The 25,288-nt window shown below is 49.3% G+C and overlaps 2 protein-coding genes across 5 annotated transcripts; one reads left to right on the top strand and one right to left on the bottom strand.

The window, feature by feature from the left end:
* The first annotated feature begins 3,704 nt into the window (after nucleotides 1-3,704).
* Nucleotides 3,705-4,943, top strand: CC2H21orf140 (chromosome C2 C21orf140 homolog). The gene has a single exon (XM_060640439.3). The coding sequence runs from the start codon at nucleotides 3,984-3,986 to the stop codon at nucleotides 4,737-4,739; it is 756 nt and encodes a 251-aa protein (XP_060496422.3). The 5' UTR covers nucleotides 3,705-3,983; the 3' UTR covers nucleotides 4,740-4,943.
* A 7,610-nt stretch (nucleotides 4,944-12,553) lies between these two features.
* SMIM11 (small integral membrane protein 11) lies at nucleotides 12,554-24,733 on the bottom strand. Of its 4 annotated transcripts, XM_060640442.3 has the most exons (6): nucleotides 24,622-24,733; nucleotides 21,582-21,664; nucleotides 21,315-21,408; nucleotides 20,856-20,958; nucleotides 15,434-15,604; nucleotides 12,554-12,736 (listed from the first exon to the last, which is right to left on the bottom strand). In XM_060640442.3, the coding sequence occupies exons 4-5, from the start codon at nucleotides 20,865-20,867 to the stop codon at nucleotides 15,449-15,451; spliced, it is 168 nt and encodes a 55-aa protein (XP_060496425.1). In that variant the 5' UTR covers nucleotides 20,868-20,958; nucleotides 21,315-21,408; nucleotides 21,582-21,664; nucleotides 24,622-24,733; the 3' UTR covers nucleotides 12,554-12,736; nucleotides 15,434-15,448. The 4 variants fall into 4 exon arrangements, with proteins under 4 accessions (XP_060496425.1, XP_060496427.1, XP_060496423.1 ...); XM_060640444.3 differs by lacking the exon at nucleotides 21,315-21,408 and having other exon boundaries at nucleotides 20,856-20,953; XM_060640440.3 differs by lacking the exon at nucleotides 21,315-21,408.
* Between the last annotated feature and the right edge of the window lie 555 nt (nucleotides 24,734-25,288).

Consider the following 25,288-nt stretch of genomic DNA (forward strand, 5'->3'; position numbering starts at 1 on the left):
AGTGATGAATCGCTAAATTCTATTCCTGAAACCATTATTACACTAACTTGGATTTAAATAAACATTTTTAGAGAAGGTAATGAGAAAAACATTTTTTTAATTTTGATTCTGACAGGTTAACAGATCCTCCCCTTCTTCCACAGCCAACCCCCTTCCCAACCCTCTAGAGCTTCCCATATCCTGAAATACCAGGAAGTACTCTCATCTCCCAAGTAGGGATAGAGATTTAATTAAGAGACTGCTTAGCAAGCAGGAAGTGTCCAGAGGAGGTATAAACAAAGGGTGTGCCTCCTAAATAGCCATTGGTCCCTCCACCCCTCCTCTGTTTTGCAAAGACATCTTCGTGTCTTTCTTTAATCCAATCGTCCCCCTCGATAGAGAAACCTTCGAATTCGCTGGCTGCAGTCCCCTCTAGAACCGCCATTGGCCACACATTCTCTGGGCTCCTTTGTAACTTACCCCTTCCTCAGCAACTCTGTGACAGTCCCCATGTCAAGCCTTGAGGAAAGAGGTTAGGAACTCCTTAAAGGATTTATCTCAGCTGAAATACAAGCTCTTCACCACTGCCGTCCCCAGGTTTCCACAACTGGCTTGTTCCATCTCCTCCTTGAAAGGTCTCCTTCCCATGAGACCCCGTTTCTAGAATTTTCCTCCCCAACCAAGGCCCATCTCCTTTTACTGAGACTCTTTGTTGACTCTTTTCTCCCACAAGATGGCGCCTTCCTTGAGGGGACCTCAGGAGACTCCAGTCTTTCCAAGATTATACTGCCTGGAACCTGGAAGCATTCAAGATTTATTGATGAAGTTGAGAGAAAAAAAGAGAAACAGGAAGGAAAGAAGGAAGGAAGGAAGGAAGGAAGGAAGGAAGGAAGGGAGGGAGGAAGGAAGGAAGGAAGGTGGAGGGAGGGAAGGAAGAGAAGAAGGGGATATTTTCCTTTTTTGCAACAGGGTAGACAATCTAGTTCATTTCAATATTGGTCCTCAGCCTTGATTTTTTTTTTTTTTAACTTTTCCTTCCTTTTCTTCTCCTTGACTTCCCTCCATGACTTTTTTTTCTTCTCATCAGTCACTGCCAAGCTCTCTTATGGTCTGTCTTCTCAGCCAGTCTGTCTCAACAATAACAAGCAGCCATTTATAAAGCTCCATGCCAGTAGATTATGTTTGCTACCTCCTACGTCCTTGATTCAGTACTCTGAGATAGGTGTTCTCCCCATTTTACAGAGAGAAGCTGAGGCTACTGGGGGTGGAGCTAAGATTTAATCCTAGGTTTATCCAGTACCAGAGCCCCTGCACACAACCCCAGTGCTCAGATTTACTTTACTCCCATTGCCTGCCCAGCGGGGCCACATTCACACCCGCCACCTTGGAGTGACATCTGCTTGGACACGCCATCCTGGCCTTTCCCGCTCTGGAATGGAATCAACACAAGAAAAGTCCAGATAAGTGCTTGATTCTTCTATTTATTAATAGGCGAAATAGTGCTGTGGGGCCCTCCAATACCACCTCCGGGCAACTAGCAGGTTTTTTGAGTATTTTTTTAATTGGTGTGTCTGATTTGTTGTTGCTGTTTTGAACTCAGAGATTTTCATACCTTCGTTCTGCTTCAATTTCTTGGAGTCATCATTTATTTCTTCAATGGTTGATGTTCAAACTCTTCCATTTTAGCCCATGGGAACCTTTCAAATTGACTCTTGGGTTCTTCCCACAGAACCTAGTAGTCTCTGATGGTTTCTTTGCTTTTAGGCTGGACAAGATGTCCCAAACTCATCTTGTACATTTCCTTCCCCTAGAACGAGAGGACCTCCAATTCCTCTAATCGTTGCAACAACGTGGATGGAACTGGAATGTATTACGCTAAGTGAAATAAGTCAGTCAGAGAAAGACAAATATCATATGATTTCACTCAGATGTGAAATTTAGGAAACACAGCGATGAACCCATGTCAGATTACAGCCTCATATTTAGAGAGAAGTATACATTGCTGCTGGGATTAGTGATTTTGTTGTTGCTGCTGTTACTGACAGGAGAAGCAGTTAGGTTCGTTAGTTTCAGCTTTATTTGCATATTTTCGAGATCCTTTGTTTTCTTTTTCTTTTTTTCCTTTCGTTTGTAAAAAATGTAAAATGTCTACATTTTCTGGTTAAAACTATGAAACAAGATACATTCGAAAAAGCCAATGTCTCCTGCTTTTTTGTCCCTCCTGTTCTATCCCTCCACTTATAGGTAAGCAATTTTAATTTATATTTGGTTCATCCTCTGTTTATCCTACTTGAAAATACAAGTAAATGTGCATATCTATTTATCATTTACTCATACATGTATATTTACACAGAAGATAACATATGATACATTCTCTTCTATACTTCTGAACGTGTTTCTCATATCCATAACTAAACATTGGATGAAAAAAGCAAAGAATTGTCTTGGAATCGACCTCATTGCTTTATATAGTGCTCTCACACTGCTGTTTCAGGGCACAAGGTACCTTGGGACAGGGGAGAGAGAGGGTGGTTGAACAGGGTGACTCTGGGACCACCATTATTTCAGCCACAGCAGCCACATTCCTGTTCCACATATTTGGAATTCCTATCAAATTTGGTCTGAAAAACAGTCCCCACTTTTTTTTTGGAAAAATCCAAAGAGAAAATGGTCACAGGCTAATTACCAACCCAAACTCCCTGATCCTGGTCTCTGAGAGGCTGTCCAGAGAGCACACGCTTCGTGTTAACTTTACTAGGCTGGCATAATCTTACTGTCTAGGGTTGCCTAAGCTTGAGTCCCAAGAAAACCCTGGTGGAAGAGAAACACTCATCTGTTCAGCAACTGAGTGAAGGACCTGACAAATCATCTCGTCCACATTGTCATTTGAGGGAATCTATTTTGCACATTTAGGAAACATCTTTAGCTCTAAGGAAGGGAACAAGAAAATACAAAGGCAGTTGAAGAGGCCGCTAGCATTTAAAGCAAAGTGTCCTTTTGCCTTGAGTGTATAAATCAAAAGTGCTTTCCAGATGGGTTACTGAATTCACTCAAGAACTGGCAGCCAATGAAAGATAGGCTTGCAGACTGACTCTTTTGTACTATTTGCCATACCTTCCTCTTCCACCTGTGAACTCCATGCATACGCAGACTAACCCACACCCATGGGCAGGTCTCACTGGACATGTCATCGCTGTACCACTGGCTCCTGACACAATGCCCGGTGCTTAGTAGGTGCTCAATAAATACATTTGGAATGGATGAATGAATGTAAATATTCCTCTTTGTCCTCATGAACCCATCGGAAAGGCGTCATAAATTTGGCTCATCACCGTTAAAGGACTGTTGTGGTTAGGATTGTGTCCCTCCGTCCCGCAAATTATGTGTCAAAGCCCTAACCATCCCCAGTACCTCAGAATGTGACTATGTTTGGAAAGAGGGTCTTTAAAGAGGTGATTAAAGTAAAATGAGGTCACATGGGTGGGTCCTAATCCAACATAAAGAAATCCTAAAGATCATAAAGAAATTAGGCCAGAGACATGCACGCACACAGAAGAAAGGCCATGTGAGGACACAGTGAGACAGTGGCCATCTACCAGCCCCGGAGAGAGACCTCAGAGGAAACCAAACCTGCTGACACTTTGATCTTGGACTTCCAGCCTCTGGGAACATGAGAAAATAACTTTGTTGGTTAAGCTGGCCAGTCTTTGGTATGTTGTTACAACAGCTCTAGCAAACTCTTACGATTGCCAATCTCTGCCCCAGACCATGGCAGAAGCGATGTCAAAGAAACATTTTTTCGTGGTTCGCATTTCCCGTTCCCATATCATATAAGCCAGAAGAAAATTGTTCTCAGTATGTGTTTCGCGGTGCTTTGAAATCCACAGTGTATCTATGTGACTGGCCTCGCTGTAAGAAAGCCCTTTGTGAGGTCATCACGTCACTCTTGCCAAAGCTGCACAGATGGAGACATGCAGGCTTTTAAAAACCCTTGAGAAGACACCATGCCTCACTTTGCAAACCCTCTTTTAAGAAACATCATTACCAGAAATCCATTCGATAACATCAAGAGGAAGCGATGCCTCCAATATTTGAAAACGCTGAAAACACTGCAAAATGATGGATTTAAGACCATATATTTTGGAGAAACCAATATTGCCGAGAGTCTTGTCACCGGAGAAGATTTCAGTGACGGGTGTTTCATGCAAACTCCAACTTGGTGTATCGTGCATGCTGGTGGTAGTCAAGGATGGGTGCCTTGGAAGTACCGGACGTTCCTTAGAGATGAGGTATGCATCAAACAGGAAGACAGCCTCTTCTCTGAGTTCTGTGATGTGGCGAGGAAGGCCTACGGGAAGTGCGCCATTGTGGTCAAAGAGAGAAGGCAGCAAGACAAGAAGAAGCCAGAGGAAGACAAAGAGCCAGAGGCCCAGATCCATGCCCCATCGGTCATTAACCTAACGAGCCTTGTGTGTTGCCCGGAGGTAGCCAAGTCCTGTGGCCACGAACTACTCTCTCTGCCTTCCCTTTACAATTACCTAAACGCTTTAGACTCAGCCTGGTCTTCTTTGAAATGGTTTATCATCAATAACAGAAAGGAGTTTTGCTTTCAGTACATTGACAGTGTCTATTCTTACCAGTACATACTTGTCAGAGATTTAATTAGCAAAGGGATTGAAAGGATAAACCCAAGCAAATGGAAAACCCTAACCAACAAAGTGCGGAGATGGGAAAACTACTATCTTGGTAAATTTTCTTAAGGGTGATTCCTCTAACAAGCGGTTGGGACCATGCTACGGGCAGTCGTTACCAACTCTGCTGGGCTCGACTCTGGACCACTGCAGCCAAAGATACTTCAACAACGACCTCACAGGGATGCTGTGAGGACTGAGGTTTCTAAGAGTGTTGGCAAAGTGCTGTAGGTTTACTGGAGGTTCCATTAAAGCTTGTTGGTGAATTAGGGATCTCGACTCCCATCTTGTTAAGGCCATCTTGAGGGCTGGTCAGTGGGAGGATTACAACTAAGCCCAAAGGAGCTTGATGGGGAGCAGGGGTGGTCAGAGCTAAAGGTTGTGTGGTCGAAACTTTTAGGTCAGAAAGAAAAAGAACCAAGTGTGCGGTCACAAAAAGGTTGAAATAGTGTGCCAACCAGCTTGAGCCACCAATATAATCTACAGGGAACCAGTTTGCCATCAGTAGGAGATGTGGTCCAGACAGTGGCTAAACAGGCTTTTTGCTTCCCATTGCTCGAAAAAAAGGCGTCGGAGGGTGAGTGAGAGACAAGGAGGTTCCAAGGAGGTGAAAACCCATCCAGATGCTCCAAGGTAAGTTGGTTGTCCCATAAAGCACCTGGAAAGCTGTAACAGGGATTGATTCAGCTGGGAGTTGGTGGGTGAACAGGTGAAGTGAACAGGAGTCTGTGGAACCCGTTAATCCAAGAATCCTCCAAGAATCAAGAGATCATGTAACTTGCTCTGGGGTGGAGGAGTGAAGATTTAAATGAAGAGTTCACGGGCACCTGGGTGGCTCAGTCGGTTAAGCATCCGACCTCAGCTCAGGTCATGATCTCATGGTTCCTGTGTTCGAGCCCCGCGTCGGGGTCCGTGCTGACAGCTCGGAGCCTGGAACCTGCTTCGGAGTCTGCGTCTCCCTCTCTCTCTGCCAAGTGCCCTGCTCGTGCTCTCTCTCTCTTTCTCTCAAAAATAAATAAACATAAAAAAATTTTAAAAATTCAAATCCAAAGATCACGTGCACAGCCATTATTCACGCTGCCTCTCTACTACTGGGCATTCATTTAATCCCATAATGACCCCATCAGGTAGGTTCTACCATTTCCCCACTTTACAGGTGAGGAGACGGAGATGTTTTGAAGTCAGAGTCTAAAGCCCACAGGGCTAACCACCATTTTTGGCTTTGTTCCCGGAGTATTTGGCGTTTTTTTCCCTCCCACAACATGGCGACACCAGGCGACACCAGCTGACAAAGCAGCCGCCTCCAAGTGGACACCCACAACAAAAAGATATTTCAACACAAAATTGAGCAAGAGGCAGGATGCCTTGCAAAAACACATTATTTTGCAGTGAGAGGGGAAACATGGAAGACTTTTAAGGTTCTCAAACAAGATAAACCAACGGACGCTATTTTTGTTTGAATACCACAATGATCTAATAAGATGAGTTTGGGGTCCTCTTCCCTTGAGACCTGGTTTCATCATTAGGAAGGCACTTAGGGGAAAGAGACGTCAGTATAACCAGAGACATCAAAAGGACCCCCTTTAATGTGCAACTTAGTTACATAATACTGGATGCATAATTAAGAAATGCTGCGTAATACCAAGCGTGGAAACTTCCAGCAGAAAGTCATGGAAAGTACGCTGGGCTTTGGGAGTCGGATAGACCTAGGTGGAATCTCAAGTTTCCAGCTTATGAACCAGGGGACTTTGGACAAGTTACTTCACTTCCCTGAAGCTCAGTTAACTCATTAGTCAACTAGGGTTGAGGGCTTTAAAACTCTTAGCGCAAGCCATGTCTGGCACCTCCTGAGTGCCCCATCAACTGAAGCTCCTGTTATTATAGTCCAAGCTGAGGGCCGGCAAGGATGCCCACGGTTAGACCTGATGTTGCTGACCTCATTTCCTTTTCACTCTTTGGGGAACATTCCTGCTGCTTTTCATCACCAGGGCATAACGAGAGTAGACGCATCTGAAGATACTTTGATCAAAGGAACTTTGTTCTCTGGCATTTCTTTTAAGACCCTCTGTGATGGGTTAGGCAGCTGATGGTAATAAGAGGTTTCTTCTGATGGGGAGGACAGGAGGATGGTGAGCATAGCCAGGACTCTTCGAGACCAATCGCGTGCTACGCCTGAATGAAACAAACAGTAAGGTAACGAGGCACAGCAACCCTGCGTGTGTGGACGAGTCCTATGGAAGAGACTTCATGAGGTCAGAGGAGCTGCTGTCTCGCTAAGAGGTCGGCTGGTGAGGTATCCCTTCCTCTTCGGCCCTCACCGTCACCCACAACCACATCCCCGCTCTGTCTCCATGGACCATGGTGACTCCCAAGGAGGTGGTGTGTTGGAACGGTCTGTCCTAAAATGAGCCCAAAAGCAAATAGGCAAATGGAGCTGGAGCCCAGTGGATCCTGCCTCGTCCACCCGAGGAAGGTCCAAGGCCTACCCAGGAGGTGCAGACTCCTTCCATGTGTGATCGTTTTAGACATACAAACCATTTTCACGTACTTGACCTCACTCAGTTTAGACGGTCACCCTATATATAGGCAGGGCAGTGATCCTTAAGCTCATCTGCCCATGAAGACAAGTCTAGGCGGTAACTGACTCCCTTAGGGACACCTGTAGTGACAGGAAGGTCAGGCAGAATGCACGTCTTCTCAAGTAACCTTCGCGCCCGTCTCTAGCAGGCTTCGTGGGTTGGTTAGGATTAGGTCATGCTGTGAGTAGTGGAGACCTAACCCACAGAGATTTAACAGAGAAGGCACCCCGGGGAGCTCCTGGGTGGCTCAGTCAGTTAAGTGTCTGGCTCTTGATTTTGGCTCAGGTCATGATCTCCCGGTTCATGGGATCGAGCTCTGCACTGGGCTCTGTGCTGGCAGCACGGAGCCTGCTTGGGATTCTCTCTCTCCCTGTCTCTCTCTCTCTCTCTGCTCCTCCCTTGCTCAGGCATTCTCTCTCTCTCTCTCAAAAAATAAACACAAAACAAATTTTTTTAAAAGAAGGTACCCCACCTCCACCACAGAAAAATCAAGAAGTGCCAAGGTGGCAGCTCAGGGCTAATACGATGGATCCATGGTCATCAAGAACCCAGAGTCCTTCCACTGTCCTAACATGGTTCCATCCTCATTGTCCCAAACAGCTGCTGAACAAGCCACTGTATCAGTATTCCAGAGGCGGGAGGCGGGGGGCGGTGGGGGGAGCACTGACAGGTCACACATCTGCACCCCCAGCCTGGCGCCTTCATTCTGGGCTCCCCCGGTGGGGTCTCCAGGCTCCTCGCGGGGAAGGGGAAGGCTTGGGGACACTTCGCCCCGCTCTGACTTCTCCACTCCAGGACCTTCCCTCTGGCCTCCCACCCACACCCCGGGGGGCCCTGAAACCACCAGAGCCTTTGTTTAGGGAGCAGCTCTCTGTCTGGGCGGATCCACCTGACCCCTGGCAGGTGCACGGGGGGGTTGGGAACAGAACGGGGCAGGCCGGCCCTTCCTCCTCACTTTAGACTCTTGCTGGTGCCATCTGGTACCCTCAGAGTAAGTGGTTAAAGGCTTAACTCTTCCATTTGGAGCCTGTTGCCTCGATCAGCTCCTCGGACGGCTGGCAGCTCAGCCCCCTCTCCCAGCTCAGCTGAGCCGCTGGGGCCCCGGAAGCAGGGAGACACCACAGAGGCCACGGGGGAACAGGGAGGAGGGTGCCTCCGTCCGAGGGGAGAAGGCAGAGGGAGAAGGGATTGTGGAGTCTGGCCCCTCACGGGCAAGACACAGGGGGCTCTCCCCGCTGCACGCAGCACCCCTCCCACGTTGGGAGCAGAAGGCCTTGTGCCAAGCCGGAGGGGAAACTGAGGCCACCGTCCTGGCTTCCAAGGCCTTCAGTGCCTGGTCCCCAGATGACCCCCCTCCTCGGGCCCTCCCTGCTTCCTCGCACAGCCGGTCCCCCTTCCTCTGTCTCCTTCAGCCCTGATGGAGCTCAAGCTTCCCCCTTTCAGAAAAACTTTTCCGTCCATCCTGCCTTCCCCCAAGGCTACCGAGGTTCCTCTCCCCTCCCGGGAGGTACTCAGCCTGCTGCAAAGTTGGGGATCACAGGACAATTCTACAGGAGCCCGATGCGGGGCTCGAACTCATGAAACCGTGAGATCATGACCTGAGCCAAAACCAAGAGTTGGAAGCTTAACCGACTGAGCCACCCAGGCGCCCCTCTAATATATTTTTTAAAGGTTTTATTTTTAATTTAATTTAATTATTCTTATTTTTTAAATGCTTATTTATTTTCGAGAGAGAGAGAGAGAAAGATGGAGTGTGAGTTGGGGAGGGGCAGAGAGAGAGGGAGACGCAGAATTGGAAGCAGCCTCCAGGTTCTGAGCTGTCAGCACAGAGCCCAATGCAGGGCTCGAACCCACGAACCTGAGATCATGACCTGAGCCGAAGTCGGACGCTTAACTGAGTCCCCCAGGCACCCCAGGAATCTGCATTTGAAACTGCCTCTCGTGTGTGCTCACGTTGGAGAACCCATCCTGCATTCTTGTTTCCCTCCAGACTCTCTCCATTATCTCCCGGCTTCGCTCCCACACAGGGGCGACCGGGGACCGGCGCCCAAGAGGCGATGTCGAGGAACATCCACGTGATCAAGTCAGGCGAGACATCCTGCTATCAAGGCCCAGGCATCTAGAAACCATCGGGACTAGGGCACCCGGGGGTCCGATGAAGTCAGCGGAGCGTCCCAGTTGGTCTCAGGTCGTGATTTCCCGGTTCCTGAGTTCGAGCCCCGCATCGGGCTCATTGCTGTCAGTGCAGAGCCCGCTTTGCATCCTCTGTCCCCCTCTGCCCTCCCCCCGCTTGTGCTATCTCAAAAATAAATATTAAAGAGAGAGAGAGAGAGAGATCGTCGAGACTGAATCACTTAGGCAGCTATGTTTCCCCAGAGATGAGAATTTGGATACTCTTCGGGGGAGAGGTAATGCTTTTTAACACACTCAAGATATTTTCGTTTGAACTATTCAGTTCCTGAAATACATCATATATGTCTCTGCCTCTCTGCCTCGATAAGCAAAGTAGTTGAACCTTTTCTTAGTGACTAAGGTCATCCTTGTGAACGTAAAGTCATAACGTGCGGTGGTCCCGGTGTGGGGCCGTCGGCCACTGTGTCGTCTGGCACTAGGTGATGGTACAGTGACTTCTCAGGCTCGGTCCGCTTCACAAAGACCACCTCTTTCGTGCCGAGGCATTTCTCCTGCGAACAGCCTTTTCATTTCTGCTTCCGATATGTTATCAGCTTGAAACCAATAGAGAGGGGTTAGGACAAGTCTAATAAGATTAAATGGGATCTGTGTAAGGGGTCCCGGAGCTCCCCTGGGGGGAGAGAATAGGTTTCAGTTTTCGCTCTCAGAAACCTCTTCCGGCTGCCCGGGGGCGGTCTTCTTGTGGATCCACTCACAGTTAAGGTCAGAGAGCTGCTGCTGGATTGCCGCAGACCGGCTGGGGTCCTGGCTGTGGGCTGCACCGATCTCTCTGTCCACCTACATTCATCCACGCACAGCCTGCATCCCGCCAATTATTTAAACTCAAACAATACATCTACCGACTTTGTGTGTGGTTAATGGTTTAAGCAGTTCAATCCTTAGGTCACCCTCTACCAAATTTTCCAAGATAACCCCATGTTCCACAAATTCCCCAGTTGTCAGTCCCCTAGGAAAGCACCTGTTTAAAATAAACGTGGATCATCTGGTTGGGCAGATTGACTCTCCGGGAAAAGGGTACAGCCCCCCTCCTAGGATTGACGAGGCAGCCAGCAGGGGGTGCACGTGGGAGGAAAGGTACCCAGAGGTACCCCGTGTGCTGGAAGCCAGGGATGCCCTAGACCTGCAGAGAGGGAAGGAAGCAGAGACAGAGGTCCCAGGCCAGGGTGGGTGGGTCGCCTGCCAGGCTGGAGAGGGCACCGCGACAAAGGCAGGAGGGTTGGCCGTGGCCCAGGGTCAGTTCTGGACCCCACCTGAGGAACTCGGGGAACGTGGGGACCAGGGCGCAGAAATCCTAGGGCATTCCACTTCTGTTCTGGGTCTGTTTGTGCTCCACGAGACCCAGGCCACATGGGCTCTGGGGATTTGTAGCTTGTTGGGTCAGAACCAATTCTGTACCTAGAATTTGATCCTATGTCAATGCTGCTTCCTAAATTGTGGCTAAGAGCATCCAGTAACCACAGTAAAATTTAAGAACGATAGAATTCCTTTTACCTCTCTGGTTTAAAATTCGAAGTTCTGTCAACCGGGGCCAGAGTGGGCTGGACACCCATTAATACACAGCTGCTCTTTGAATGCAGGGGTTAAGGATGACAGTCCCCTGCGTAGTCAAAAATTCACCTGTATTCTTCGTAAAACTTAATAGCCTATCGTTGACCAAAAAGTCTTACTGATGGACATAAACAGCTGATTAACACGTCTGTTGTGTATGTATTATACAATGGGTTCTTTTCTCTTCATCTTTCATATCAGCTCTTATTCTGCAAATGGTTACATGTCATTTCTGACCATGAATTTTAAAAATGGTTTCTTCCAATTTTATTTTTGAATAATTTATTGTCAAGTTAGCTGATATACAGTGTATACAGTGCAGTCTTGGCTTCGGGAGTAGATTCCTAGGATTCATCTCTTACATACGACACCCAGTGCTCATCCCAACAAGTGCCCTCCTTAATGCCCGTCTCCCATTTTCCCTGTCCCCCCACCCCCCCCCCACCCCCATCAACCCTCAGTGTGTTCTCTGTGTGTAAGAGTCTCTTATGGTTTGCCTTCCTCTCTGTTTGTGGCTTAATTTTCACTGGAGGGTATTCTGCTACGTGAAATAAGTCAGTCAGAGAAAGACAAATATCGTATGATTTCACTCACATGTGCAATCCGAGAAACTTAACAGAAGACCATAGGGGAAGGAAAGGGAAAATATAATGTGTTCTTCAAGCAAGCTAGGGAAAAAACCCGTTAAAACCATAAGCAAAATACATTGACAGCACTGTATTTATGGAGAAAACCCACGTACAAGTGGAGCCCTGTGGTTCAAACCTCCGTGGCTCAAGGGTCGATTACACACCCATGCAAATGTTCCACGTGGCCACCAGCAACGGCACCAAACCTTCCCCCAGATGTATGGCTTTGGTTACTGCTTTCTCATCCCTGATCCGCTCTCTAATCGAGGGAAGTGAGACATCGTGAATCTTTTGGCAGAGATCTCCGTCTGTGAGGTGCTGAGTCAAAAAATCTTAGGATCACTTCTCTCAAACCTGAAAGGCTCCCTGGTTCATCCCTCCCCTTCGTCTCTTATCGCAAATCCCAACAAGCACACGGGGTGGGGGTGGGGGGGGGGGGAGAGGACCGTGTACACCCCGCTCTTCTAACTCTGTCACAGCAGGACTCGGGGACGCGAGTTCTTCCTAGACTCCCGCCCAGTGTGGACGATGGGTCTCACCCTGCAGCCCTCCCCACGAGGACCCTCCTGGGTCAGCAGAGGCGCTAATGTGGCTTGGGCAAGTGGGGTGCGGCCTCCCTCCACCCCAACAACGGAAACACGGCCGGAGGCGGGCCGGAGCAGGGCAGCGTGCGGGAGGGCAGCACAGCAGAGGGCCGGAGAGCCGGGGAGGGCGGGTGGCCGAGGCTCCCACCCCCGGAGCAGACGCCACTTCTCCCTCCCCCCGGTCCTGGGTCAAGAGCACCTGCGATCCCAAGAAAGGCCGGGAGGGGTGCAGGTTGGCAAAACTCCCTCCCCTCACAACACCGGGCGGGGGGTGGGGGGTGGGGGTGGGGGGCGGTGTGTGTCTGCGTGAGACACAAATGCTCTGGCTTATTCCAGAGACAGAGACAACGTTTTTACAAAGGTATTTTATTTCAGTAAACAAAATACTGGTTCTTTCAAGGGCATAAAAAAATGCATACAATTTTAAGTTAAACCTATAGGTTGGGAGTCTATCCTCCGACACCCCATTCAGTAAGGGTCTCCGCTTCCTTCTCAGCTGGGGTCCACTCAGGCTGACATTTAAATCACAAACTCTAGAAAGGAAGACAAAAAGGGTGGGTATGAAATGTCTGATTGAACACCGACGGAGGTTTGACCTGCTCAGCGCTGACCCTGGCGCTCAGCCGGTTCAACGTAACAAACAGAAACCACCGCAAGTTTATCTATTAAAAGAATGTTATTTTCAACATCCCGGTTTTCTGCCCTGGTTTAAAAGCAGGTTCGAGGCTGGCAGGAAAATGAAGCGTCAGTCTCGCGGCAGCCCCCGCGCCCCGAGGCCTCTGCGGGTGCCGGTGGGAGGGAAGCGCTCGTGGCCCCACATCCCATCTTTCCTCCTTCTTCTTGGTCTAACGCAAAATGAGGGCTCTGGGGGCGTCGGGGTGGCTCAGTCGGCTCAGGTCATGATCTCACGGTCTGTGAGTTCGAGTCCCGCATCGGGCTCCGTGCTGACAGCTCGGAGCCTGGAGCCTGCTTCGGATTCTGGGTCTCCCTCTCTCTCTGCCCCTCCCCCTGCTCGTGCTCTGTCTCTCTTGCTCTCAAAAATAAATAAAACATTAAAAAAAATTAGACTCTGCCTGAGACAGAAATTCAACCTACCACACATTTCAAAGAGAACTGCCCTCCCTTGATGGTTTTAGTTTTGCAATGCTCCCTCTTTCCTCACCCCAGTTGCCCACTCCTGGGTTTCAGCCAGTAAAACACCGTTTCCAAAAAAACCAAGGTTCTGGCCAGGGACGGCGTGGGGGGCAATGACAGAGGACGGGATTCTGGGCCCGGGGTGAGGACCGGAGAGCCACTGTGCTTCACAGTCTCTCAGTGCACGTCCCTGCACTCGGGAAGGGGATGCAGCCGGGGTGAGGCCCGGTGGGCCCGTGTCTGACCTGGGTTCGATCCTGACTCTGCTCTTCACGAGGCAGAGGGCCAGCCCTTTCTCAGTCTGAACGGGCCCCGCAGAGCTATGAGCAGAAGCAATAAGCCGGCCAGCTGAGAAATGCTGAGCAAAATGCTAGCCACACAACAGTCATTCAGTAAGTGTTGCTACGATTACTAGTCGTGTGCCATTAACCTCCACAGGTCCAAACTTTTTTCTTTTAACATTTATTTATTTATAATAAGAGAGAGAGAGAGAGTGTGGGCGGGGGTGGGGCAGAGAGAGAGGGAGACCCAGAATCCGAAGCAGGCTCCAGGCTCCGCTGTCAGCACAGAGCCCGACGCGGGGCTTGAACTCACGGAGTGCGAGATTGTGACCCGAGCTGAAGGCTGACGCTCAACCGACAGAGCCACCCAGGCGCCCCTACACCTCCACAGGCCTAAAGATCCTCTACGGGAGGCACCTGGGTGGCACAACTGGTTAAGCATCCGAGGCTGATTTTTGCTCAGGTCATGATTTCACAGTTTGTGGGATTGAGCCCCGTGTTAGGCTCTGTGCTGACAGCTCGGAGCCTGCTTGGGAGTCTCTCTCTCCCTCTTTTTCTCTGCCCCTCTCCTGCTCTCTCTCTCTCCCTCAAAATAAATAAATCAACATTAAAAAAGGTTTTTAAAAATCCTCTATGGGAATTCCTATTTACAGAAGCATGGTATCTCCGGGTGGAGAGGGGTTAGGAGATCGCTGGCCCAGTGGCTCCTAGAGCGACACGTTGCTGAAAGGGCTGTGTTAACTAACTAAAATTTAAATGCATGTTAACTAACTAAAATTTAAATAAAAAATACACCTACGTATGTTAAGAAAGAAAAAAAAGAAAGAAGAATCCCTTAATGGTTTTTCAAAAGAACAGATGTCTACACCCACGTAATGGAATCTCTCGGGGGTTGGGGCCTGGAAATCTGCACTTTCAACAATTCTGATCAGGAGCCAAGTTTGGGGACCGCTGATCTAGAAATCTGTCACCGTAGTTGAATCCTCAAATTTTCAGAGCAGCACAGAATTCAACCTGATAAATGGAAGAAATCAGATCACACACCAGAACTAAGGGAGGTGCTGATCATCGTCTGTTCACTCTGTGGTGGGCGTTTCAGAACTACTTCCTGGTGCCTTAACTCAACAGATGTGCTCTGGGCACCTCTTGGGTGCTGTGACAGGCCCAGGGCTACCGCGACGAGTAAGACTTCACGCTTACATGAAGAGGTTGTTGGGAAGGACCCTCTGGGACTAACAAGCCAAGGCCAAGGGGCCGGAAAGTCTCCCACGGTCAAGGAGTGGCCTGCAGAAGTGTGGGGAGTGAGCACTGGAGGGGCAAGAACACATCGGGAAGGGATTTCTATGCCATTCCTGGGAGTCAGACTTTCTCCTGAAGATCGAGCAGGGTTTGTTCATCTTAGGTACGGGCATGGGTCTCCACAGACCTGTGACCCCACCTCCTCCCCGCCCCCGTCTGCAATTTGATGTGCAACTGTAGGTGTTTCTACTATGCGTGCTTCTGCTGGGAGAAGGTCCACGGCTCTCAGGAAATTCTCAAGAGTTCTGCGACCCAACACCTGCTCAGCCCCGCTGCCTGGATAAGGGAGCAGCGCCCAGGCTTCGAGCAGAGGCGGGCACAACCTAGCTCATCTGCACCCAGGGTGCAGGGGGCCGGGATCTGCACGCCTCCCCTCCCGCAGATGCCCCCCATCAGACAGCAGGTGGGTCTCACGCGGCCTTCAGACTGGAGGCAGGAGGGGTTCTCTGACCCCCACGTCTGTGCCTTGGCCCACCCCGGCCCGCTGTAAATTTTGCGCGAGCAAAGTCCCCGTACCTTTGACTTTTCCCTCTAGTTATCTTTCTTCTCTGACTGCTTCTTTTTTTCAGCTTCCAGTTTTGCTTCTAATCTTTTCCGTTGGTAGATTTTGACTCCAGCAAACGCCAGGCAGAGAATTAAGGTTTTTGCTGCCAAGATATACAGCAGCAAGGGCATGTGTTCAAGGACCTTAAAGAAGAAAGCAAGCATTCTAGATGTACTATGATTGAGAAGGAACATTTCTGTTACATTCCCTCGTTTAGCAAACCTTTACCGCACACCTGTCACATAACAGGCACTAGGCCAGCTGCTGGGGCTACGCCGGCGACCAGGACAGACGCGGTCTAGTTTTCCCTCCGCCCTCCACCGCCCCCTTGCTGCTGGCTTCGTGCGCGAACCACCCACGGGCCGCAGACGTAACTGTGGTCTCCCACGACTGGACCAGGCCCTGGGCCGGTCACCCCGGCCCCTGCTGCCCAGGAGGCACTGCGGTCCAGTGAAAGCAGCCGGAGCTGGGGTGGGGGGGGGGCGCAGGGGGGCCCGGGCTATAGCTCTGCTCTGCCACCGACTGACCACGAGACCTGGGTCAGGCACTTGACTTCTAAGCTTCTGCCTCCTCAAGGGAGGTGGGCCAGACCCCGTCTCTAGATTCTCCGATCCTAGGAGGCTACGATTTCCTCTTGGTTGTAGCCACTCATCAGCATCGGCGCTTCAATAAATATAAAAATACAGTAAAATTCAAAACATGAAAACTGAGCTACTCATTAACTGTTCCCATAGTTTCCGGTTAGAGGGTAAGTTCTGACCCGTGGGCCACAATGGCGTCCGGGGAATAATGATGGATTTGAATTACTGTCTGTACTAGTAGGTACGTTACGATGTTAGTGCACATAGAGCAACAGTATCTCAAGGGAAACACTATACTTGTTTCATAAACACGGTTAGCGTGACCTGAATGATAATTGTGAGCTTTTCGCGTGAGTAAAAACTCCTTCCCGAATAAAGGTGTGCTTTAGTTGAGTGGTCACTTATTCTAGAGGATTAATTAGGGAGGATTTATTCCAGTGAAATCAGTAAACTGCCAAACATAACTTATTATACGCAATTCCCATATAAGGAGGTCCTACTAGATTCTACTACAGGAAGCACATTTGTCTCTCCTTCTAACAGAATGAGTCCGTGAAAACTTCAGCTAGCCGGGAACAATATGCTCACAGAGCGGGAGGGCCGGGAGGGATTTTAAGCACGACTTAAATCTACCACTTGTTTGCCTTACAAACAAGGAGAGTGAAGCTCATGGTCGGGGAGAGGCCTGCGTCACACAGCCGATTCACGATGAGGCCAGAGTCAGAATGAAATAGTCTAACCTCGATGCCGGTCTTCTTTCCCCTGCTTCCCGAGTTTCGAGGAAACGGACTTAATGAAATCATAAATTATGTACATACGTGTTCGCACAATTTTATTACAATTCTTTAGGCTTAGACCTAGATACAGATTTCACGCTTAGATGTCGTGGCGTCAGTGAGGCCTACAGGGAGCTCACTGGGCGCTACGGGCCTCCCCTACAGGTTCCTCCCATAGCAGGCGGGCTCCCGGCTCCTGTCCCCGGGAGGCAGACAGACTGTCCTAATTTTATGGCTGAGAAAGTGTAAAGTCTGGAACGGTGAGGGTCCGACCGAGCTCAGACCGCTCCAAAACCTGAGCTCTCTTTATCACTACACTGTAAGACACATCATCCGCTCCCCACGCTCACCAATTTTACTATGAAATTACACAAACAAACGACGTCTGGGCTACTGAATTTACTAAAGCCGACTGCAATCACTACCTCTGAAATGATTTAACAGGCTACTTACGGATATTTGAGGACGACGGCAAGGTGGTACAGCAGGAAGAGAACGGACATCCAAAGGAGGAATCCAAATATTTCAATTGTTTTAATTTAACCAGAACAGTCAGAACCCAAGAACACTGAGCAGCTGGGTAACAGTGTCCAAGCACAAAGTCATTTTCACAGCAAAGAATAAATACAACATACGCACTGAGAAAGACCACTCGAGCAACAGGAGAAGAAACTGAACACCTTGCAAAAGTGAAACTTTCCATCGTGACAAATATAAGCAGCTTGGAACGCGGGTCTGCCTCACTCAGACTTAGAGCTAACCTCCACTACCTCCCCCCAGTAGCCCTCTAATTCCTGTATTTTCTTGAAGGTTCTCAGTCGAGATGAGGCTGGACGCCACGTTTACAAACCAGCTATGAAAGAAAAAAAGCGTTAAATGTGCTTTTATTTTACCTCCTTGGCGGCAAAAATCAAGCAGTTCAGAGGCGGAAACCCCCTTTGATGTTCATGGGGTTGATCTAGGCCAACAGAGCACTAATCCACATGGGAAAGTCACCCCTCCAGTTCTCCCCATCTCCACGGCCCGAGTCCTACTATGACGGAGCCCACATCACAGCTCATGGTTCCCTGTGATCTAAACATCAAACGGCTCAGTGACGGGAAATGTAGAGCTCAACGGGAAGTTAGAAAATACACTGAATTGGGAATACATCAACAAATGGACAGAGGCAAGTGGTGTGGGTACTTACTTTCTTTCTAAAGGTAGTGGAGAGGAGGCAGCGCGAGGCAGGGGTTTCAGGACCGGGAAGGGGGGCAGAGAGGCGGCAGCAGAGGTCAGGGGCCCCCCTTCCCCAGGCTTAAAGCAAAGGGTTTCAGGGCTGCACTCCTGCCCCTCTGGGGGACTGAGCTTCAGTTGTGCTAAATGTCTGCCTTTGATTTCTTTCTAACAAACCCCTCATTTTATTTAACTTTTTTAGAGTTTATTTATTTTGAGGGAGGGGGATGGTCAGAGAGAGAGAGGGAGAGAGAAACCCAAACAGACTCCACACTCAGTGAAGAGCCCAATGCAGGGCTCAATCTCATGAACCATGAGATCGTAACCTGAGTCAAAATCAAGAGTCAGCCTCTTTAACCAACTGAGCCGCCCAGGCTCTCCCTGTCTCGGTCTCAAAACCAACCAACCTTCAAGGGGGTAAGTGAATAAAATATTGTGGGAGTGGGCGAGATCTATACCAATTTTTAAAAGTTTTTTTAGGTCTATTTATTTATTTTGAGAGAGAGAGAGAAAGTAGGAGTGGGAGAGGGGCAGCAAGAGAGGAGACAGTGAGAATCCCAAGCAAGTTCTGCACGGAGACCAGCGGGCCCAACGCGAGGCTCGAGCTCACGTACTCAGAGATCACGACCTGAGCCGAAGTCGGATGCTTAACCGACTGAGCCACCCAGGCGCCCCATACCAATTTTTTAAAATAAATCCCCAAATCTCGTGTAATGAGAGTGGCTCATTTTTTGAATAATTAGCAAATACTGTCGCTAATGCGCAGTACTGACTGTCACTGATGCCACAGGCCCCCTGAGCCAGAAAGGGAAGCCGACAGGATGTACCGCGGGCTACATAATCCTGCTGCCTTCCAGAGCCTCATGCAGTCAGGGTGCGAAGAGAGGCCACTTCTTCCCGACAGTACAGGGAAGGGCCCCCTCTTAAACATGAGGTGGTTCCCAGGCAGCCACAGAGCTATGTGTCTGCTCGAAGTCCGAAAGGTTTGGGCAGATTCTGTCCCTGACATAAGAAAGAACGCCTTCTGTCACCAGCAGGATTGGCCTGGGTGGTCAAGTGGGTTGTCCATCATTCTACGATTAAAAACGTTCTCTGCGGCCTGCCTTAGACCAGTGGTAGCCCCAGACTAAGTGATCAGGAACTTTGGGGGGTGTGTGTTTTAACACCGTCTGTGTTTTAACAAGTCCTCAGCAAGCCTTCAGTACCAGTTACTGCCTCTTGTCCCCACTGACTGTGGCCACCACAGAGAGGACAGGCCCTTCCCTAAATCCCACCCCACGCCGTTTTCTGCTTCTTCCCCTTGTATCTCCTTGCTGCCTCGTCTTTCCTTCCCAGCCTTTCCACGGTGAGTTCTGGAATCCCAATATTTGCTAAACAAACGCTCCAACATTTTCAACCCCTTCAAGAAGTCCTCACTCTGCCTCTTAAATTCAACCAGGCTTGTCCTGGAGAAAAGTCCCCATGGTCCGTCCTTCTGCATGGTCCCCCCAAACCTTTGCCCCAAAGAGCTGGGGAAGCAGAGGGGTTCTCTATCTCCTAGCCCCCCTGGTCCTGTTTCCACACCTTCCCAGGGAGCCTTGCAATGGAAAGCTGGTGGATGTTTTGAACAAGCAAATGCTCATAATTGCAAAAATACACAGTGAGATCCTAAGTTTGAAAACACACACGCTACACTTACAAATACGGACAAAACACTAGAAGAAAACACACCAAAACTGTTAATAGTAGCCATCTCTAGACGGTGAAGACAACACGATTTTTGCTGGATATCATACTTTCAAAGAATCTACAATATGATCTATTTTAGTGGCTGCTCTCTAAACCAACAGCTACCACACCCCACCCACTTTGGGGATTTGATGCGATGATTCTCCTTCCCTCTGTAAAACCTGCTGGCTGCTGCCCGCAGCCCGCTGAATGCCCCGCAGACTTCTGCCCTTGGCCCTGTGCTCTCATCTGCTGAATCTGTTCTGCAGAGGACAGCTATGTTTATTCCCCAACTAGTTTAAGTTGAACTTGATGTTATCATAGGTAATTTTTGTAAACACAACACTTAGTGAAATATGGCTATATTTTATAGAGAAAAAACTTGTTTCCATGAGAAGTAAATCAAACGCTTTCAATGCATTTTCGAGTTTGAGTTGAAAAAAAAAAAACAGTGCTGTTGGCAACACAAATGTAAAAGATTAGGGAAGACGAGATAAAAATCTGGAAAGATTTTGTACGTAGGTTGTTTCATAACATAGTAACCCACTTGAAAGAAACCAAAATATGAAACTGTAGGTAAAACTTTACAGGCATGGTTTTTGCAAGAAAAGTGAGGCAGATCTGAAGTCAGTGTACCCCCACTCAAAGAAAGGGCCTAACCCCCCTCCAAAAGTCTGGTGACTAAATGAACTTTTATATGTTTTAACTTAAAATTAAATATTAAATAGTATTATGATTCCTGCTTTAATTCATTTTTTTTCTTTTTAATCAACCCACCTCTACAGCACTGTTACTCTCAATTTAAAAAAAAAAAGTTTTTTTTTTAATGTTTATTTTTGGGGGGGGGGAGAGAGAGAGAGAGAGAGAGAGAGACAGAGCATGAGCGGGAGAGGGGCAGAGAGAGGGAGACACAGAATCCGAAGCAGGCTCCAGGCTCCGAGCTGTCAGCACAGAGCCCGACACGGGGTTCAAACTCACGAGCTGCGAGATCATGACCTGAGCTGAAATCGGATGCTTAACCAACTGAGCCACCCTGGTGCCCCCTACTCTCACTTTTTACAATGAGGAGAAAGAAAAAAACCAAGCCACAACGTATAAATTAAAAGCATACTCACCTTCCAGTTCATGCTGGGCCAATTGCGAAGTCACTCCTGGTCGACGTGGGCCTGCTCAGACAAGCACATGGAGAGAGGAACTGGGAGGTCAGGTCTTGCTGTTCTGGGGGGGGAGAGAAGAAACAGGTCACTTTGGGTTTTCCAGATCAGTCCACCTTAGGAAGCCTTCCCTTTGATGGAGAGAAAGGGCACAGGAGCAAAGACAGCAAGCCCCACAGAGAGGAGGGTTTGGGGGGGCCCCCAGCAGGGGACCCAGAGCCTGGTGGAAAGCAGATGGCCCGGCTCAGGGAGGAAGACGGGCTTGGCTCTTGGTGAGCAGAAAGGTCTCCGTGGCTGTTTTTTGCCTGGGCTGGGGGCACAGCCTCGAGCAGCGGTGGCAGTGTTGTGCCTGAGGGGACAGGTGCTCCCCCCCCGCCACGCATCTGTGGACAGAAGAGCTCCCAAGTCTTCTCCACCCACCTCCTGTCCTGAGCAAAGAGCTGGCCGGCGGATGAGTGCCTCTCTTTTTTCAAGTCCTCTGAGTGTTAAGCTCATCTTGGTGTTTAAAAAATATCTGGAGGGGAATAAATGATACGCAAAAAAACTGTCCTCAGGAAGTAATTCCTATCTAGAATCTCATCTAAAATGTGAGGAAGCAGCAGGAAATGACAGGTCAGGGGACACAGCTGGAGCACAGCATCTGCTCCAAGGCCTTGTATGTCATTATTCTTATGCTACGGCACGTACCCCAAGAGTCAGAAGACTTGAGTTCTGGATGAAGAACCCACGCACTCTGGTAAGTGACTTCCCTCCCGGGGCCTTGGTCCCATCTGTAAATGAAGAAAGGGGGTGTCAACCAGATGGGCTCTAGGGCCCTGACTTTTTTCTGAAATTTGGCAACTTACAGTAGACTCAGAGCTTCACGTCACGGTGCCTGGCTGCACTACGGCACATTAGCTGTGCAAACTCATTTAGTTTTCACACGAGCTCCGGAGAGAGATTTATTGTTCTGTGTCAGAGATGAGGCAACAAAGTTTATGTAACGCGTCCAGGGTCGCACAGGGACTGGGATTTGAACCCATCCAATGTGGCTCCAGAGTCTTACCCTGATATAGGCAGAAAGCTTTGCAAATTCAAAAATCATGGGGATGCTTGCCTTTAAATGTACTTAGAATGGAGAAAAGGCACAAGAAAAGGTCAGGCCTTTAGAATGGGGATACTAAAATGAACTTCGGGGAAAGTGTTTTATTAAAACTTTTACTTACAAAAGCATGTAAGTATAGAAAATTCATACCTCATCGATTCAAGGTCATAGTATCTGGAAAACAGGCTGGTGGTTGGCACAAGATAACCGAGTTTTCCCCATGACTTCTTTCAAAGCCAGATAAGTTCATGATAGGAACGTACACCATAAATCTCTTTAAATGGGATGACGTGATTGAAGGTGCTCATTTTCTTCATGGATAAATGGCCTGTTTGTCCTCAAGTAGCAGGAGATTCTGACTTGCACTGGAGAAACACATTCCTATGACCTGTTGCTAGAATTTTCACTTTCAGTAATCTCTGATAATCTCAGGGCTTAGCCATGTTGTAATTGAACAATGTTTAAGGTTATGTAAATTTTATTTTTACAACTCTTGCTCTAACGGAGCTGTGTACAAATACAGTAGGTAAGTTTGGCTGTTCTTTATTTTCTGCGGTCATATTAATGTATTAATGTAATTAATTACAAGAATTAATGTAAGAATTAATGGATTAACGTAAGATATTGATTCCCAAGGTCAAGGGCAACAAATAGGTCCAAAAAGCTTATGAGAGGAAATTAAAAAGAACACCCCATGGGGTGCCTGGCTGGCTCAGTTGGTAAAGCATGTGACTCTTGATCTCGGAATTGTGAGTTAGAGCCTCACACTGGGTGTAGGGATTATTTAAGAAAATGAATTAAAAAAAAAAAAAAAAAAAAGAGTGTTGACTTAAAAAAAGAACACCCAACGGTCTGGCCCTCTGGCAACCAAATATTACATTTACTACTGGTGTGACCTTGGACAACTCACTTGGCCTCTCTGAGCCCCGCGTCGCTCATTTGTAAATTCTTCAGAGATTGGATTATAAACACTAAGCACAGTGCTCAGTACATGGAAAACATTTCAATAAATATCAACCATTAGTGTTATGATAAATATCTCTCCTTCTGCTAATGGACATGCCAAGCTTAAGAACCATAAACAAGAGGCAACCAGAGCAAAATGCAATCAATGCAAGATAGCAGGGACCAAGAGAACTGGAGAGCTGGACTCTATTCTTGGTGGCACCAATGGCAGGCATGTGACCCGGGGCAAGCCATTAACCTCTCTGAACCAAAATGTTCTCATTTTAAAAATCGGAATCCAAGGAACAACGCTGCAACTCTGGAATTCGTTAAGTCCCCATTTTCTCTGATATCACACAATCTGACTATGAAAATTTACTGGCAGTTGCCTCAGCTTCATACCTAGGGTGATGAAATTCAAGCTCTTTAGAAGGAAACATATTTAAAGTCAACCTGCAAAAAAAAAGTAGTGGGAGTGATGCAGTGAGCGGGTGGGAGACAAGAGGGCTGATCAGTCCAGCTCATTCCTACCTGCTGCCTCCAAATGATAACTTTCCTCTTCTAGCTTCAATTGCATGCTCTAACTCTAACTTTTGTAGCACCTGGCAGGACTTCAGCAAATGAGAACTGAGACAGCTAAAAATATCAGCAGGCTATTAGCTCCACTGCCATATGTATGTCTGATGCAATATTAGCCACAGAAGGCAGCTGGTATCTGAGGGCCGAACTGCAGAAGCCAACAAGGTGTGGACACTGTTGAGGCATAAAAACTGTGAAGTGCAGGAGGTTTTAGACTTGAACTATGCACCATTCAAGCTAACTTAAATCTGAAAAATAACAGTGGCTCAGATAGAAGCCTTTGCTTCTATCATTTTTGTTTTCCTTTGCCAGATTTATCCTAAAAACCAGAAAAGCTCTCCGTTTATTCAGGTTAGGACAATGAAAGCCATCTGGACAAAATACTGTCCAGAATCTACGTTTTCTTCTTGGCACACCCAGCAAACTCCAGGGTGGTCAGTCTCCTGCTACCTACGCTCATTCCAGCCGCTAATTAGGCCGTGTCAGAACGTTTCGGAACATGTTCGCATTCCCGGTCTCTGCCCTTTTCACCCCAGCTCTTCACCCAATCATTAGAAGTTGGGTGGTGCGAGGGGAGGGAGTTGCAGGTGAACCCTGGGCATCACTCCGTCGACCTCTGAGCCCCACTACCAGGTCACCTGCGGTTCCCAGGGCCAGAGAGGCTGGATCTCGGCTCCTCCATAACCGACCCTTGGGGAGTAACACCTAACCCGCTGAGACCCGGGGATGAGGGCCAACGGCGGCCGTCGCTTCCCCCACCCATCCACATAACAGGGTGTCCGGAATATTCGCTCATCCCTCCAAACCCTCCGTCCGGAACAACTCTGGGCCCCGTCCGGACCTCGTGCCGGCCTAAACACAGCGCCCCCGGCGCCGGATCCGCGGATTCCGCGGCGCCGGGACTACAGAGCCAGGCCGGGGCGCTCCGCGGGTGGGGCCGCGGCGGCCGTCACCCTCCCGGTCCCACCCGGGAAGCCAGCGCCGCGCGGCAGGGGGGCCGGCTGGCGGGCATCCCTGACAGAACAGCAAACGCGGGGCCGACCACCGGACTCCCCAGCGCCCCCCAAAAGCTGTCGGGCTTCGGGTCAGGATCCCGCTGACCGGATGTCACCCACTTACAGCTCCAGGCCGCGGAGGCTCCTGCACAGGAACGGTCACTCGCTCAAGGCGGCGGGGAGACTACACGTCCCGACATGCACCGCTCCGCGCGCCGGCGCAATGGACCCGGGCGGCATTCGCGGGCGTACGCCCGGTACGCAGGCGCAGTGGGACGCTCCGCACCGGACTCCTGGGGACTGCGCAGGGGTCAGGGGTCACGATTGGCACGGCCGGACACGGTGCTCCGGAACCCGGGTTCCCGTTGTGACCTTACCGGAGCTGGGGGAGGTCGACGGCCGCAGGGCTGGGCGTCCCGTTTCCTCTGGCTACTACCCGCTGCTGTCTGCGACTGAGGACCCTTGGGTCCCCAGAGGTTTCCAAATATAGCGTTCATCTCTGACAAAATGCGTGCGTTTTTCTTTGGGAGAGCGGTAGCCCGGGTACCGGGGTCCCAGCTTCCTTCGTTCACCAGACGCGAAGTACGCGCTCGGGCACGCTCAGCCCCGGCCCCGCGGGAGCGCGCAAGCCGGACCCCAAATAAATGCAAGGGTGACCCCAGGGAAGGTGCACGGAGCTCTTTCTCCGTGCTCGGCTCACCCTTCTGTGGATTAAGGAGCCGAGCAAGGGGAGAGTAAGCGGCTGGCGCAAGAACAACACCCGCGAATTGCAGGGACAGAATTTAGATTTC

Source organism: Panthera onca, chromosome C2, assembly GCF_046562875.1.
Source record: "Panthera onca isolate mPanOnc1 chromosome C2, mPanOnc1 haplotype 2, whole genome shotgun sequence".
Taxonomy (NCBI): Eukaryota; Metazoa; Chordata; class Mammalia; order Carnivora; family Felidae; genus Panthera; species Panthera onca.

Coding starts and splice junctions, on each gene's coding strand:
- CC2H21orf140 (XM_060640439.3), top strand. CDS start 3,984: ATGCCTCACTTTGCAAACCCTCTTTTAAGAAACATCATTACCAGAAAT.